Source organism: Xenopus laevis, chromosome 3L (assembly GCF_017654675.1).
Source record: "Xenopus laevis strain J_2021 chromosome 3L, Xenopus_laevis_v10.1, whole genome shotgun sequence".
NCBI lineage: Eukaryota > Metazoa > Chordata > Amphibia > Anura > Pipidae > Xenopus > Xenopus laevis.
The window spans coordinates 55,402,704-55,418,248 of record NC_054375.1 but is presented as its reverse complement, the minus strand read 5'-3'; the positions used below and the strand labels follow the sequence as shown (position 1 = coordinate 55,418,248).

Genomic DNA, 15,545 nt, shown 5'->3' with positions numbered 1-15,545 from the left:
AAGCTGAGAAGTCTCCCCCCTATGGCTGAGTCACGGAGGGAAGAAGGGGTCACGCAGATGTGGGCTTGCTGGGCGGCTTGCGGGACTGCCAGGATGGCCTGGACTTTCCACTGAAGCGTCCTCTGCCGGTGGTGGAGTGTCGGGGAGGGTGTCGTGCCCATGTGATGGGAGCCGCGAAAAAAGCAAGGGGTGAGATTTTGGTTGTGGGAGTGGAGTACTCTTACCCCGGTGGCCTGGTTGATGATCTTGTCCAAGTCCGGACCGAAGAGGCGGTTTCCCTTGAATGGAATTGAGGTGAGAGACTTTTTTGAAGACAAGTCCGCGGTCCACAGCTTCATCCAGAGAGATCTGCAAGCTGCTACCGACAAATGAAGTCGGCTGTAGTTCTGCGAATCACCTGTAGCGCATCGAGGAAGGCTTCACATAGGTAGTCATTAGCCTCCTTGATTTGCGAGGCCAAATGAGCGGGGGACCCCTGTGGCAATCGCTCGGCATAAGGAGTCCGACCAAGATTGTACGGCTCTACTTACCCAAGCTGAGTCTAGAACCGGCCGGAGGGAGGTACCTGAAGCAGAGAAGAGGTAACTTAGAATGCCCTCAAGCTTCTTGTCCATGGAGTCCTTGAAGGAGGCTGCATCAGGCGCGTCACTGAAGGTGGGGAGGTCCACTTTTCCGTTAGATCCTGTGGAAAAGGATAGTTTGATAAAACAGTGGTTAGCCTGGAAACGTCTCTCTGGCTTGTCCCATTCCTGTTCCTGCTAATTTGCTTGAGTTGAGCATGAGAGGGAAAGGAAGGCGAGGACCTGCTGCTGTGCTTAAACAAGGAGGTGATGTACTGGAACTAGATTCAGGCTCCTGTAAGTGAAGGGTCTCTTTAATACTGAGGAGATGAGGGAATCAATGGCCTCGGAGAAGAGTTTGGGGGAGTCCTTGGTCGGAATTGTGAGATAGTTCACCATAGACAGGGCCGGATCCTCCTCGGAGTCAGGCGGCAGGGGAGAAGTAGTCATGAACTCCGCCTCACACTCATCCTCGGAAGGAGAGGGGGCTCTACGTTTTGAAAGGCTTAGGCCGAGGATTATCTAGCCGCGCTAGCAGTTTGTCATGGGAGAGAGACAATTTAGGAATGCCAGCGGCAAGCCGAGATGCCCATTCTGGGGGTCCAGGGGGGTGGAGTCCCGGGGCTGGCCTGATGGGTCCCCATGGGAGGCTTGGCTTACCTGAGGACGGAGTTCTGAAGTTTCCGAAACGGCTTCAGGTGGCTTGCACGTGGAACACAGAGGGTCCTTGTGACCAGATGGCTAGAGTTTGCGGCATTTGCCACAAGCTAAATACTTAACCGATGAAGTAGTTGCTGGCCTGGAAAAAAGGTTATCACCTGTACCTTCAGACATGGTATACACAAGCTGTTCCTGTAAGAGAGGAATTAAGTTAACAATATATATAATGTAGGTTATATATAAAAACTGAAAATGCCTCCCCAGGGTACTGCTGAGTGCAAAGCCTTGGAGGAGAGTAGAAGCCCGATAAGGCAGTAATTACAAAGGCCTTCTGCCCTGTGGCAATAGCTACCAAAAAAAAAAAAACCCCAGTGTCAGCCCTGTTGTTTTCTAAGAAAAAAGAGGGGGTGGGGGGGCAGAGAAGCTGGGGAAGAGCTCTGCCCAGGGTGGTGAGTCTGCTAGTAATGGAGACTGGAGCGTCGCCGGAAGAGGAACCTCCTCCAGAATCAATGGGAAGTCGCTGCCTGGGCACGCAATGGAAAGCGCGAAGAATAGCCCCTCCCCTAGCAGTGACGTATGGTGCCGAAGCGCGCCTTCGAAAAATGGCGCCTAAGGCACCGGTGCACAATTTGGGGTTCCACACCGGGTGCACAATTCCGGGTTCCGCACCGGGTGCGTGTACAGTAAGCGCAAAATCTGGCCCAGCCGTTGCCTCCCTAGGTAAAGTGAAAGACAGCCCTGGTGAAGTCGCTTGTAAAATAGTGGTGCGCAACCGGTGCTAAGCCCACAATAACTCTCTTGCGCTGCTGACAGTGAGGACAGTAGAAAACATAACTGCCATTCCCATTGCCTGTGTGTTTGGTGGAGGCTGTTTAACATACTGCCTGGGTCTGAACTAGTGACCTGCAGGTTGCAACAAAGTCTCTTATACTGCTGTGCTATAAAGGCAGATGGATTGTGAAGAAAGAGAGGGTGCTCAGAGAGTGAATAGGCTGGCTATGAAGGATATATGCTTACCTTAAATGAGCCACAGCAGGAGTTCCCAGAGTGCTAGTGTAGGGATCCTGGAGGCATATAAGGAGGAATCAGCCACAGGATGAAACTGGCTATACCTCAGCCCTGTGTCCCAGCCAGTGCATCCTCTCTCTGGACAACAGAGGGAGGGAATCAATGCTGGGTGGTCACTGCAGAGCACAAGAGACCCTGGTGACATCCTGAAGTAATGGATCAGACTACTCAGTGTAGCTGTCCAGTTCCATATAATATGAAGGAATAGTAATGAAATAAAAAAAAAATAAAAAAAAGAGCAAAATAAATAGTAAAATACTCCTGAATGCAGGAGACAGTCCTAACCTCCTGAGGACACAATGAAACTGAGTATCTCTGCCTACAGAGGAGGGGTATTGCAGGAGGAGGAGGGATCAAGTTTCTATTTTTTATTGTGTCCAGCCTCCTAGTGGTGCCAGCTATACCCACTGTCCCTGTGTCCCCCAAGCAGACCTAGAGAAAGACAGCTTTTTATGTTTGCAAAATGTTTTTTTCGTTCTTCTTTAATATATATTATGAACTAGAGAACACCAGGCTTCCCGCTTTGAAGAACGCCAGGCTTCCCCTTTGATCTAAGCTCATTTTGGTCACAAATACAGGTCCATAAACAAATATAAGTCTGTAACTGAATTGTCACTGGAAGGCAGCTACATACCATAGGCATTGTACATCTTAGGCCCTAAATCTGGTCGTACAAAATAACTAGGCAATCTTGAAGCCAAATTGAGCCTGCCATCCCTCTTCGTGTATTCTGGGAGAGGAAGATTGTCCATCAAGTCGTGAAACCTTAAAAAAATAATAAAAAAAAAATGGTATTTTAAAAAAATGACAAACTTTACCAGCATACTTTATTATACAGTGCTGTATATGATGTAAGCAGAATTCTTATTGCCAAATCAGTCACTATGCTGCAGGGAAGTTCCTAAGTAGACAGGAGGCAGCACAAAAATCATGAACATCCAATGTGTTAGTCTCACTCTCTGAATGTATTTTGTTTTTGTTATGAAAGTAACTCTCTAGGTAACATAAAACATTTTTGTTTTAATAACTGAATTTACAAAAAACTTGACAAAACAATATCAAAGTCAATTTGTCTTGCAATTTTTTTCAAGTTGTCAGCTTGAGGTTTGTAACATAAGAAGTTTAGCTTCGTCTAATGGCAAAACATAAAATCAAATACATTAAAAAAAAAAAAAAATTGTTGAGTGTTAATAAAGGTTTACAATATAACATTCAACAGTAATGCAAATATATTTACCGAGTAGGCATCATATCCCGAAAATCTTCTCCAGGAGGCCAGTCCTTTAGCTTGAGGACCATTGGACTTCCATCTTCTGCTCTCAACCTCTCTATAGAAAAAGAGTATAAAATAAGGAATATCATTTTGTAACATTATTCCTTCTAGCATATTGGGTTGCTCAAAAACAAACATAGTTCATGAAAAGTCCAGTTTGTAGGGACACATATGACCTACGCTCTTTAACTATAGAATGTTTTATCTGCAATAGTTAAACTATCTTGTAGTATAAGTCAAGCAGAACATTTAAAAAGTCCTTGAGTCTATTATAATTAAAATAGAATCAACTTGACAAATATATCTTCTTAAAGGGATACTGTCATGGGAAAACATGCTTTTTTCAAAACGCATCAGTTAACCAGTTAATGACTGGGGCAGCTGGGAAACTGACAAAATGTCTAGCCGCATGTCAGGTTTCAAAATGGAATATAAAAAATCAGTTTGCTCTTTTGAGAAATGGATTTCAGTGCAGAATTCTGCTGGAGCAGCACTATTAACTGATGTGTTTTGGAAAAAACATGTTTTTCCATGACAGTATCCCTTTAAGTTGAGGTTATGTAATTCTATGTAATTCCTCAGTTATGACATGTTTTATCTATTTTCAGTTTTTCTATTACTTTGCTTATTTGCATTCTTTTATCGACATAAAATATTGTACTGGTTACTGTTTTTATTCGGTTCTACTCCTCCTAATAAAAACAATAAATGGAAGTGGCAAAGAATGCAATATTACTACAATTGTTTGTTCCTTTTTTTTTGTGTCAAACTGTATTATATTGCCTAAAAGTTTTGATGCTTATACAAGCAATTTCAACCTTGCATTTGCACATGTCCTCATTTTAGAATTACACCTAGAGGTGTTACTTTGCCCCCCCCCCCCCGGCTTGTACTTTAATCCAAAGTAAAATATAATGAATCTGTATCGTAGGCAAAACAATTCTTTTGGGTTTAATTAATCCTTAAAAAAATTTTTTGTAGACCTAAGTATGGAGATGCAAATTACAGCAAGATCCCTTATATGGAAAACCACAGATCCTGAATACCTGTACTAGATTGAAGGGCAACTAAAAACCTATGGTACCTTTTAACCATATGCTTTGTGCATACAGTAACAATATTATTTGCCATTTAAAGTGGATCAAGGCAGCTTGGATCATGGCGCCCAGGTTATGTGCTACTTAGTTACTTCTCATACTAAAAAAATGCAAAGTCTAGAAACTGAGCTCTTCAGAATTCTCCATAGTAAAAAAATACAAAACATATGGCAAGCACAACAGCAAATGGACAGCTTTTTTTTTGCAGGGCTTTGTTTACCACTTAAATTCAACCCTAAAGTTAAAAAAAACCCTACCTCTCTACCCTACATAGACCTCCCTCCCTCCAGCCCAAGTGTTACCCCGGGCAAATGCCCCTAATGTTTTACTTACTCCTCGGTGCCAATTCAGGCATCAGAGTTCACGTGAACATCTTCGGAAAGAGACCGGAGTGGCGGCACATGTGCAGTTTGAGCAATTTTCTGTTTCACGATAACTGCGCATGCGCCGAAAATCATGTAAATTGCAGAAGCGCTGGCCTCATTACGAAAATTACCAAAGCGGCTGAAGATGGCGCCCGTGAACTCCGATGCCTGAATCTGCACCGAGGGGTAAGTAAAACGTTAGAAGCATTTGCCCGGGGTAACACTTAGGCTGGGTGGGAAGTCTATGTAGGTAGGGGCTGCGGCCCGGCGGTTGGGGACCCCTGTTCTAATGCAGCTCTGGGAGGGGGGGGGTCTTCCGACCCTGTACACTGTTTTTAATTGATACATTTAGTTGATACATTTCTTCATTAAAAGCAGCTGTTAGACTTGATACAATGGTTGCTAATACTCCAGAGATGCTGCTGAGAAATGTATCAAAAAGATTTTGCAAAATTTTAACAGTCTGCACCTGAATTACTGAGCTGCTAGACTGAAACACCAGAGACAGGGACAATAAACTTAAAACTTAGATTTTGGAAAAACTGTAAAAAATAAATAATGGAAAGTAATTGAAAAAAGTATTTATTTCTGGGGAACAATCTGAAAACAACTGAACTGAAAAAGTGTTTGGAAGGTGAACAACCCGTTTAACTGTTACAATAATTGGTAACTCTTATTCTATGTGTTTATTTGGTAAATAGTGCCACCAACAAGCAGCTAGTCAAGAAAAAAAATTAAATTAGGTAAAATAAAGAATTCTATATTAGGGATTGATCAAAGCCTGGACCTCCAATGTCCAAACACAGTGCACGCAAGCGCACGCACGCACACACACGGAACTTGATTATAAGTAGTGATCCACTATTTTGGGATTCGCCTGACTGAACTGAATCCAAATACTAATTTTCATATGTAAACTACGGTGGGGAAGGGTGAAAGAGAACCGTGCGTGGTTAAAAATTACTTCTTTTTGTATGACGAAAAGTCATGTGGTTTTTAAGGATTCAGTTCAGCTAGGCATGAGGATTTGGCCAACTACTTCTGAAAAAGGCCAAATCCTGGATTTGGCGCATCCCTAATTATAAGATATAGATTACAAAACAGAAAGCAGTATATAGTGCCCTTTTACATTCAGTACATCTCAAGCTCATGCACATATCGATTCAAGAAGTACCAAATCAAAATGAGAATTTACTTTCAATGACTTCAAAGCCATCCCAAAAATCACGAACTTTCACATCAGAGATGATAGCACAGTTTCTACAGTTCACCAAATCCACATCTTGGTCTCCAAACTCAACGCTAAAAGCTTCAGGTTTCCAAAGTTCAGACTTGAGCTTTTTCTGTACTCCAGAAACAAGTACAGGCTAAAAACAAAATAAAAAGTTAAAGGGACATTATACTAACTTATAATGGTACAAAAAAAAAGAAAAAAAAAAGGGGGGTGGGGTATTCCCATGTCAAATCTTCAAGCAAGAGGTACTGAAATCCCCATTAATAATACATTCATGGAAAAAAGCAGATTGTTACCTTTTTATATTTAACAGAATATTTGTAGATTTCAGAGTGAAACCAAATCCCACTTATTATCAGGTTGCATTTTTTAATCAGATTAAAGTTGAAAGATAAAATGGGTAAAAGCAGCTTTTCTGTATTCCTTACCTGGCCTTGTTTCCAACACTCTCTAAATATCTTCCAGTTATTCTTGTTGCTTGGATCATGAAGGCACAGTAGCCTTCCATCACAGAGCCAGGAATGTGAAGTGTGTGGATCAAAGACATTTAACCCCATCACCATTTCCTTTCCTTCTCTCAGGGCTTCAGTTGAGCTACTGGCTCTTTTAGCAGCATCTGAAGTCTTCTTATTTTCTACCACAGAAGCAATAATGTGATCAAGGAAGTTTGGTAAGCTTGTTTTCCCTTTTGCCTGCAAACACATTAAGGAAAAAAGAATAAAAAATAAACAAAAAGTGTTTCTTCGTCTGTGAGTCAGAACTCAAAAATATACTTAATTGAGGCAAAGCTATCTGCACTCTCAACTGGCACAAATCAGTTACAAATCAATGTACACAAAAAAAAATAAAATCAAGTAACACATAGGTATATTGTGAGGACCAACTATTTTTTTGTTTTGTATTTTGTAGGGAATGTAGGTCTTTTGGCATTTGTTAAAGCATACACAGAACAATTAAACATTGAGATCAGAGGTGCCAATTTAACCAAACCATCAATGAATCTCAATATGAGGTATGAATAAAGTACAGAGGAATAGGAATACACCCAATACTCTATCCCAGAATTTTTTATTAATGGTTGAATTTTAGAGCTATGTAAGCTTTTTTTTTTAAACCTCAAATGAACTCACAATTCAAATGGTTTATAATTTAAAGGGATTCTGTCATGATTTTTATGATGTGTTTTTAAAAAAAAAAAAAAAAATTACACTGTTTGCACTGCAAATAATTCACTCTACAATATAAAATTTTATTCCTGAACCAGCAAGTGTATTTTTTTTAGATGTAATATTGGTGTGTAGGCATCTCAGGTCATTTTGCCTGGTCATGTGCTTTCAGAAAGAGCCAGCACTTTAGGATGGAACTGCTTTCTGGCAGGCTGTTGTTTCTCCTACTCAATGTAACTCAATGTGTCTCAGATCTACCAGGCAGCTGTTATCTTGTGTTAGGGAGCTGCAACCTGGTTACCTTCCCATTGTTCTATTGTCAGGCTGCTGGGGGGGGGGGTGATATCACTCCAACTTGCAGTACAGCAGATGCCTCACGGGGAAACTTCGGGCGACTTCGGAAAAGAAGTGCTCCAAGTGCCATCCAGCTGGTGATTTAGATGCTAGCCAGTGTTAAGGCAGTATGGGGAAATAAGTCGCTCAAAGAAGAGGCGATTTGTCTTTGGGTGACTAAATCTTCCTGAATCCCCATGCATGTCTCTGCCCTAAAACTATAATCAAGAGTCAATAAAAACCTTAACCAAGACTACAGAAATAGTAATGCGTTGTGTTTCTGTGTGTGTGTGTGTATAGATGTTTCCCTTGGACTGTCAGCTAGACAACAAAAAGTGAAGGTTTTATTAGTCCTCCTTTGGAGTTAATCCCCTAAATAAACATATCTATACGCTTCAGACACAGACAGCTGTAGTAAGACTACTTTTCTCTTTAACACCAAGTAACGATAGATTCAGTAGGTAAACCTATAACCACGGCTGCCGTCCAGTGAAGCAATATAATCAAACAATAAAGGTGGTGGTTTATAATAGGTCCAATACGCAGAACTTTACTGCAAAACTCAAGTGCTTTAATGTGTCACAACATGTTTCGAACTGGGCTCTTTCTCACTTGAGAAAGAGCCCAGCTCGAAACATGTCGTGACACATTAAAGCACTTGAGTTTTGCAGTAAAGTTCTGCGTATTGGACCTATTATAAACCACCACCTTTATTGTTTACTTTTCTCTTTAGGCCATAAAAAAATTCCCTCCCTACAGTCTTCAAGTGTTTACTGGCACCAAGGCCAAGTAATATTTTGTTAATAAAATTTAAACAAAGTAAATGAGTCAGCTATTCTGCAGTAAAAAAAATAAATATATATATATATATATATATATATATATATATATATATATATATATATATATATATATATATATATATATATATATATATATATATATACATATACATACACACACAATTACTGTACAAAATGTGCCATTTTGTGTCATAACCCTTAGTAGTGAACATAGAATAAGGCTATAAACAGAAAAATTGTATTCTCTTTTGCAAATAATTCCAAAATAAAACAATGCTATGAAAAAGAAAACCCTATAAAGTTTAAAAACTGTCAAAATACAGACCAACTAGATTGCTGCATTATTAAATACTACTTACTGAACTTGTGGAGAAGACAGGTGGGAATGGAATTCCTGCTTCCATATTTCCTTGAGAAAGTTTTCCTTGGCCAGAATGGAGCAGATCTCTAAGACTGGAGCCTTCTGACTTAGTATTTAAAGCAGTTGGTCCCAATAACAGGCTATTAAAAAGTTTTGGTGATGAAGTCTTAACATTTGCATTTAATGGGTCCAATCCAGATGGAGGACTTGAGTCTTTGTTGGGTGTTGCTCCATCGTCTGAAACAAAAGAAACCAAATCTGAAACATTCCCAGCCAATAATCAGTACAAAATATGCAATATTTATATGTTAACCCAAAGAGAAAATTAAATTTTAAACAACTTTCAAAATACATTAATTTAAATTACTGAATGATCTCAAGAGTTATCTGTAATTGACTAGTTGTAAATTTAAACAATGTACCAAAAACCCATATGCAGCAATACGCTACATTTTATGTGAAGGAGATTACCAGAAGCGTGCGAGGCATTGTGGGAATTGGAGCCTTGGCTGGAGGAGAGTTGATTTCTATAGAGACAAGCCAGGAACAGAAAAGCAGAAAAGTAGTTGTATTCAACAGTGTTACCTTTTGTCTCTTCTTTTGCTTTCTGGGCTGCAAGGTCGGCTAACCAATGTAAGGCAGATGAAGGAGTAGATTCGGAGCATTGCAGACGGCTGCTTTTGCCCTCTGTGCTGCTATTTGCAACAACTTCAGTTTCATTATTTGACAACTCCTCGTTTTCTGTATCCTCTTTCTTTAAAGGCTCATCTGATTTATTTTCAGTTAACTCACCTGTGGTAGTAGTTGTATTAGCAGCAGGATTATTTGCATTAGGCAACTAAGATGGGGGGGAAAAAAAATCAAAAATCAAAATCAACCTCACAAAATATTTGTGAAATAGAGGAGCACATTTGCGGAAGCTTTTGAAATATAAAAAATGATGTACAGATGATGGAACAAAGAAGGTTGTATGACTGCATTATTTGCTAATGCCTTCCTGTTACCACCCAGCCAGCATATTCTATCAGCAAAGCATTTTCCAAAACCGTCACACATGAAGGATCTCCCTTTTTGGCAGTCAAGATGCTATATGAGCCATAGCCATAAGAATCAATTTCCAAAAGTAAGAGAAAGCAATAAAGGGCATATATATTTATGATTTGTGAATAATCAGCCTAATTCATCAAACCGCCATGTCTGGACTGAGATGCAAAAAAAAGCCACGGCATTTCAATTACACAAACAGCCCCAATATAATGTAGATCTATGGCAGCTTACAGTAACCACCAACACATTTACCATAGGATCCAGATTGACAGCCAGGGCACACACACATAAGGTAGAACAGGTTGCTTTTCTTTAAGAGTGTTTGCTGAACACTGAACCAAATCTGAATTTTCCATGCAAATGCAGGTCGGGAAGGGTGAAAGTGAACCGCGTGTGGCTAAACAGGTTTTTTTTTCTCCATTTGTGTGACGAAAAGTCACGAGTTTAAGGATTCAGTTTGGCCAGGCTTCGGCTGAATCTAAATCCTGCTGAAAAAGGTCAAATCCTGGATTTGGTGCATCCCTTGTAAAAACTAATTTTATGCCACCTTAAAATGGCAAATTTGTATAGTGGGCAGTGAGATTTGGAGCTTATGTCCTTTTAATAAAAAACTAACCTTTGCCAGTGCTTTCCTCCACAGTAAAGGTGCCAACCTCAAAGCACAAGCAATAAAGCAAATGTCACACACAAGTTACAAAACAAGCCTCAAACATTACATTGAAGTTAGAAACCACCAGTTTCTGCATCTGAGTTATTGCTATGGCAAAAATTCTGGTGACATAAAATAAAAACCATTAAACAGTGTTGGTGCAGAACGTATACTACTACTCTCAGTGTGGAACACAACATACCTGGGAAATTCCATTTGTGACTGCTGGCCTCAAGACAGATTTATTGTGTCTGTTAATACATGGACAATTGGCTTTAATGCCCCACTTCCCTCTTGCAGCATGGACCATATCACCAATGTTGTAAAGAGCTGGAGGTGAAATTTTAATATAGTTATTTCTTGTTAAAAGTTATTTTTGCTTTGTGAATTAATCTTATTTAGATTGGCTTGACTACTGTCAAAACAATTCAGAATTAGTTACCAGTGCCCGGAATAATCTGAGTAGGCATAAGATTCTCTGGTTCATGAGGTTGCCCTTTTGCACACTTTAGCCACGCAAAGACTTCTTCGTCACCAATTTCATCCTCTTTAAAAAGGAAAAAAAACACACAATTTGTATATTGATACACAACAGCCTTATATCTGTGCTTAGTGATGTTATTTCTGTCATCTAACTCAATGAAACTTCCGTGAACCGCCTGTATTAGATATTAGAATTCACCTCGGAATTCCCATGACCTGTATAAAAGAATATACAGTAACTCAGCCAAGGTAACATATGATATCCTTATCTTTTACAATAGAGGGTATATTATTCCCTATATACATTTTTAACAGTGAAATGATTCATTTTTGAGAAAAAACTAGAAGATGAAAGGATTGCATCCAAAAAGTTACAAAGAAGATAACAGTTCTTACCTCTGCGAGGTCGATTTTTTCGGAGCCGATAACAATCAAGGCATACGCCAAAGCCACACTTGCGACAGACCCAGTGAATGTTGAAGAGTGTAGTCTCACATACATCACACATCTCCCTGACACCACGCACTGCTCTCTTCCATGCTACCTTTTCTGTACATTAAAACAGAGAACTCATTTTGCATTCAACATAGTGATTGGACATTTGCTAAGAATACAACCAGCAAGGCAGCAAAATAAACTTACGCTGGGGTTCCACCATCATCATGGCTTCCTTTTCGGACATGACTAACTGGCAAAACTGATCTCCAACATTAGCTAGAATATATTTTGATGTCTCTAAATCAATGCCTTCAGCTGGAACAGAAATAGGAACCCAAAGGCGCATTGCTTCAGAATCACTTTGCTGGGGACTTAAGAAGCCCTCAACACGAAGAATGCCTTTTCTGGTAAAAGCCAGCCTAAAAAGAAGCACAGTATAATGATATTATTATATATATATATATATGACTGGGTAATTGTTATGTGTTAAAGCAGGGATCCCCAACCTTTTGAACCCATGAGCAACATTCAGAAGTAAAATGATTTGAGGAGCAACACTAGCATGAAAAATTTTCTTGGGGAGCCAAATAAGGGCTGTGATTGGCCATTTGGTAGCCCCAAGTGGATTGTAAACATACATTGAGACTGTTTGGCAGTGCACCTGGTTTTATGAAACCAAAACTTGCCTCCAAGCCTGGAATTCAGAAATAAGCACCTGCTTTGAGGCCACTGGGAGCAACATCCAAGGAGTTGTAGAGCAACATGTTGCTCACGAGCTACTGATTGGGGATCACTGTGTTAAAGGAAATGTAACATCACAAAATGAAAAAGTGTCAAAGTATTTAAAATATAATATACTGCTGCCCTGCAACTGGTGTGTTTGCTTCAGAAATGCCACTATGATTTATATAAGCAAGCTGCTGTGTAGCCATTAAGTTGAAATAGGGCTAAATTGCACAGGTTAAATAAAATATAACCGATAAGATCTGTAGAATACAATGGGTTTAGTTCTTAAGGTGGCCACGTTTGGTGATGTGGCCAAATGAGAGGATCTCTCCCCGACATGCCCATATTGAAGTGGGTGATATCGGGCTAATTCGTTTGCGGGCCCTAGGGCCCAACAATTGGATCATAATGCTGCCAATACTGGCGGTTGGATCGCGGGAAAGCATAGACGCACAGATGCGGCCGCAATCAGACGGGATTTTTTAACCTGCCCGAAGGAGATCTGGCTAGATATCGATTGAGGAAGTCAGTCGGATGGCCCCACACACGGGCCAATAAGCTGCCGACTCGGTCTTTACACATGAATCTAACCGCCACTGTACACTACAGATCTTAGCTGCCATCTGAGATGTAATATGTGCCTTATCTCCTTTTTTAGACTGAAATGGCAGCTTGTTTATATAAACTATAGTAGCGGTTCTGAAGCAAACACAACAGATTTACTAGTGCAGGGCAACAGTACATTCTATTTCAATTACTTTAAATCACTAATTTTTTGGTGTTAATGTTCCTTTAACTGTGATTTTATCAAAGTTCCAAGTCAGAATTATAAATCTCTGTTGGGAAAAGGATACTCAGAACCTGAAAAGCTGGAAAAAAAAAGTGCATCTTTACAATAAAAAGCTTTATAATGACCAGTATACAAAGCAGACAAGAAGTAACGCAAGCCATAAATCAAGCAAACTACTTTTATATTTATATTCTTCACATTGTTCTAAATGCTAAAAGTGCAAAAATGTTAAACATGGCGTTCAATACTTGTAGACACAATAAAAATGAGGCATGAGAACAGTACATTATTATTAAGGGGAGGAAAGATGACAGAAGGTCTGTATTTTTTTTTTAAGAAAGGCGACATTGCGAATTATGAACAAGCTGTGGCAGCATTAGCATTAGGGACTTCTGCTGTTGAATTACTACTCAATATTACTAAATAGTATAATATCCCTGTACAAAAAAAAACAAGTGTTTTTGTAAACATCGTTCCATTCAAATAAAAATGTAAATACCTGCGAAAATGAAAGAATCGACAAGCCACCGTTGAATCATCCTGATCCTGCTCTTTGAATTTGCGGTATCTTTCTAGCCTACATTCACGACACTTGTGCAAATGTGGGGCGACATTAATACAAGATCCATCCTGAAGAAAAGGCTCTCCAGACTGTTTTAGCTTTCTTACTTTGCTCACGTCTTTCAAAACGGATTGACCAACTGCAATAAATGTATTTTAAAAAATAAATAAAAGGAACTCCAATAGGTTGCACATTGATTTATAAGGTGCTGCTAATGATGATATACACTGGAGGTGTCACATTTAGCACAATTAAAGCATGTGGGGGGGGAAAGTTTATGCTCTCAATGGGGTAGCAAATTGATGGAGTGGTATCCACCTCAAAGCATAGCAGAACTTTTGCATGTGTGATATTAAAATCAATTCTTTAGTCCAAGTGCTAAACAACAAAAGGAGGGGGGGGGGGGTAGACACAAAGCGTAGAGGGTATATAGAGACATAAGGCTGTAGAGTCAGTATAACTATAATTACATTGCCCCCCATCCTATGATTATATAATGACACAAGGATGCAGGACAACTGGCTTCATACTCCAAGTTGACTTCTAAAACCCTAATTTTACAACAGAGGATCTATGTCTACGCCAGACTGAACACCCAAAATGCACCAATGCACCAATGAAGTCAAAATGATACGATCAAACAGAATTGGGAAAGACTTGCACATCAAAAAAGTACCTTCATTAGTATCCTAGGGAGATTTATCGAAAAACTGTTAAGATATTGGAGCTTTAATATTTAAAGGAACACTTACATCAAACTATTTGATCCTTCATATACATGACAGAAAGGAATGGTGTTCATTCATCATTTTGATTTGCGCTGTCACTTCCTTAAATGAACAGTGACACCAAAAAATATATAATGCAGTGTTGCCCTGCACTGGTCAAACTGCTGTGTTTGCTTCAGAAACACTACTATTGTTTATATAAACAAGCTGCTGTGTAGCCATGGGGGCAGCCATTCAAAGGAGAAAAGGCTCAGGTTAAACAGCAGATAGCAGCTAAGCTCTGTCTAATGGTGTTATCTGTTATCCATTAGTTAACCTGCAATATAGCATTTCTTCAATTTCCGCCATTGCTACACAGCGGCTTGTTTATATGAGTTTCTAAAAAAAACAGATCCGTTTTACCAGTGCATTATTTTAAAACACTATTTTTTTGGTGTCACTGATCCTTTAAGGAAGTGACAGCGCAAATCAAAATGATGAATTTGAACTGGAACACCATTCCTTTCTATCATGTATATGAAGGATCAAATAAAGTTAATTGAAGCACAAAATTTAATCCAAAGCAATGTTTTAATAAACAAACAGTTTCACAAGTTTTGAGGCCTCTCTTATGTAATTGCTAATAGGGATGCACTGAATCCACTACTTGGGATTCGGCTGAATCCCCTAATCCTCAGTGAAAGATTCAGACAAATACCAAACCAAATCCGAATTTCCATATGCAAATTAGGGAGAGGAAAAGAAAAAAGTGGAAAACATTTTCACTTCCATGTTTTGTGATAAAAAGTCACGTTATTTCCCTTCCCGCCCATTACTTGCATATGCAAATTCAGATTCAGGTTAGCCAGGCACAAGGATTTGGCCCGAATCCTGGATTTGGTGTATCCCCAATTGCTAATGAGAGCAGCATTGGTTTTTTCCCTTTCTGCACTGCTGGTCCGAACTCTTAAAAACAACTCTCCTATTTAAATATAACCGCATTGTTTCATGGGTTACTAGTTTTAATAGCAATTAAACTTACAAATGACGTCAAATACAACCAATGAAAATGGTTTAAATTACTGAATCTTGGAAAGTTCCTTAGAATTAAATATTCCATCATAATACAAAAAGAAATTTGTATAGCGTTCCTTTTTTTAGTCTAATCAAAACACATACTTATATATACTCTTTGTGGTTCTATAATCATAACCACAAACACA

At 39.4% G+C, this 15,545-nt stretch overlaps 1 protein-coding gene across 2 annotated transcripts in view; it reads right to left on the bottom strand.

The window, feature by feature from the left end:
* kdm3b.L (lysine (K)-specific demethylase 3B L homeolog) overlaps window positions 1-15,545 on the bottom strand; it is a 40,330-nt gene that overhangs the window by 8,389 nt on the left and 16,396 nt on the right. Inside the window, exons 9-19 of one of the 2 annotated variants that reach the window (XM_018252290.2) lie at window positions 13,553-13,754; window positions 11,742-11,956; window positions 11,496-11,648; window positions 11,059-11,163; window positions 10,819-10,946; window positions 9,713-9,758; window positions 8,919-9,157; window positions 6,686-6,949; window positions 6,219-6,390; window positions 3,526-3,616; window positions 2,923-3,053 (exon numbers count right to left, since the gene is read on the bottom strand). In XM_018252290.2, the coding sequence (XP_018107779.1) occupies window positions 2,923-3,053; window positions 3,526-3,616; window positions 6,219-6,390; window positions 6,686-6,949; window positions 8,919-9,157; window positions 9,713-9,758; window positions 10,819-10,946; window positions 11,059-11,163; window positions 11,496-11,648; window positions 11,742-11,956; window positions 13,553-13,754 (1,746 nt within the window). Of the gene's footprint in view, window positions 1-2,922; window positions 3,054-3,525; window positions 3,617-6,218; window positions 6,391-6,685; window positions 6,950-8,918; window positions 9,158-9,505; window positions 9,759-10,818; window positions 10,947-11,058; window positions 11,164-11,495; window positions 11,649-11,741; window positions 11,957-13,552; window positions 13,755-15,545 lie in introns of both variants that reach the window. The other variant, XM_018252289.2, reaches the window with a different exon arrangement.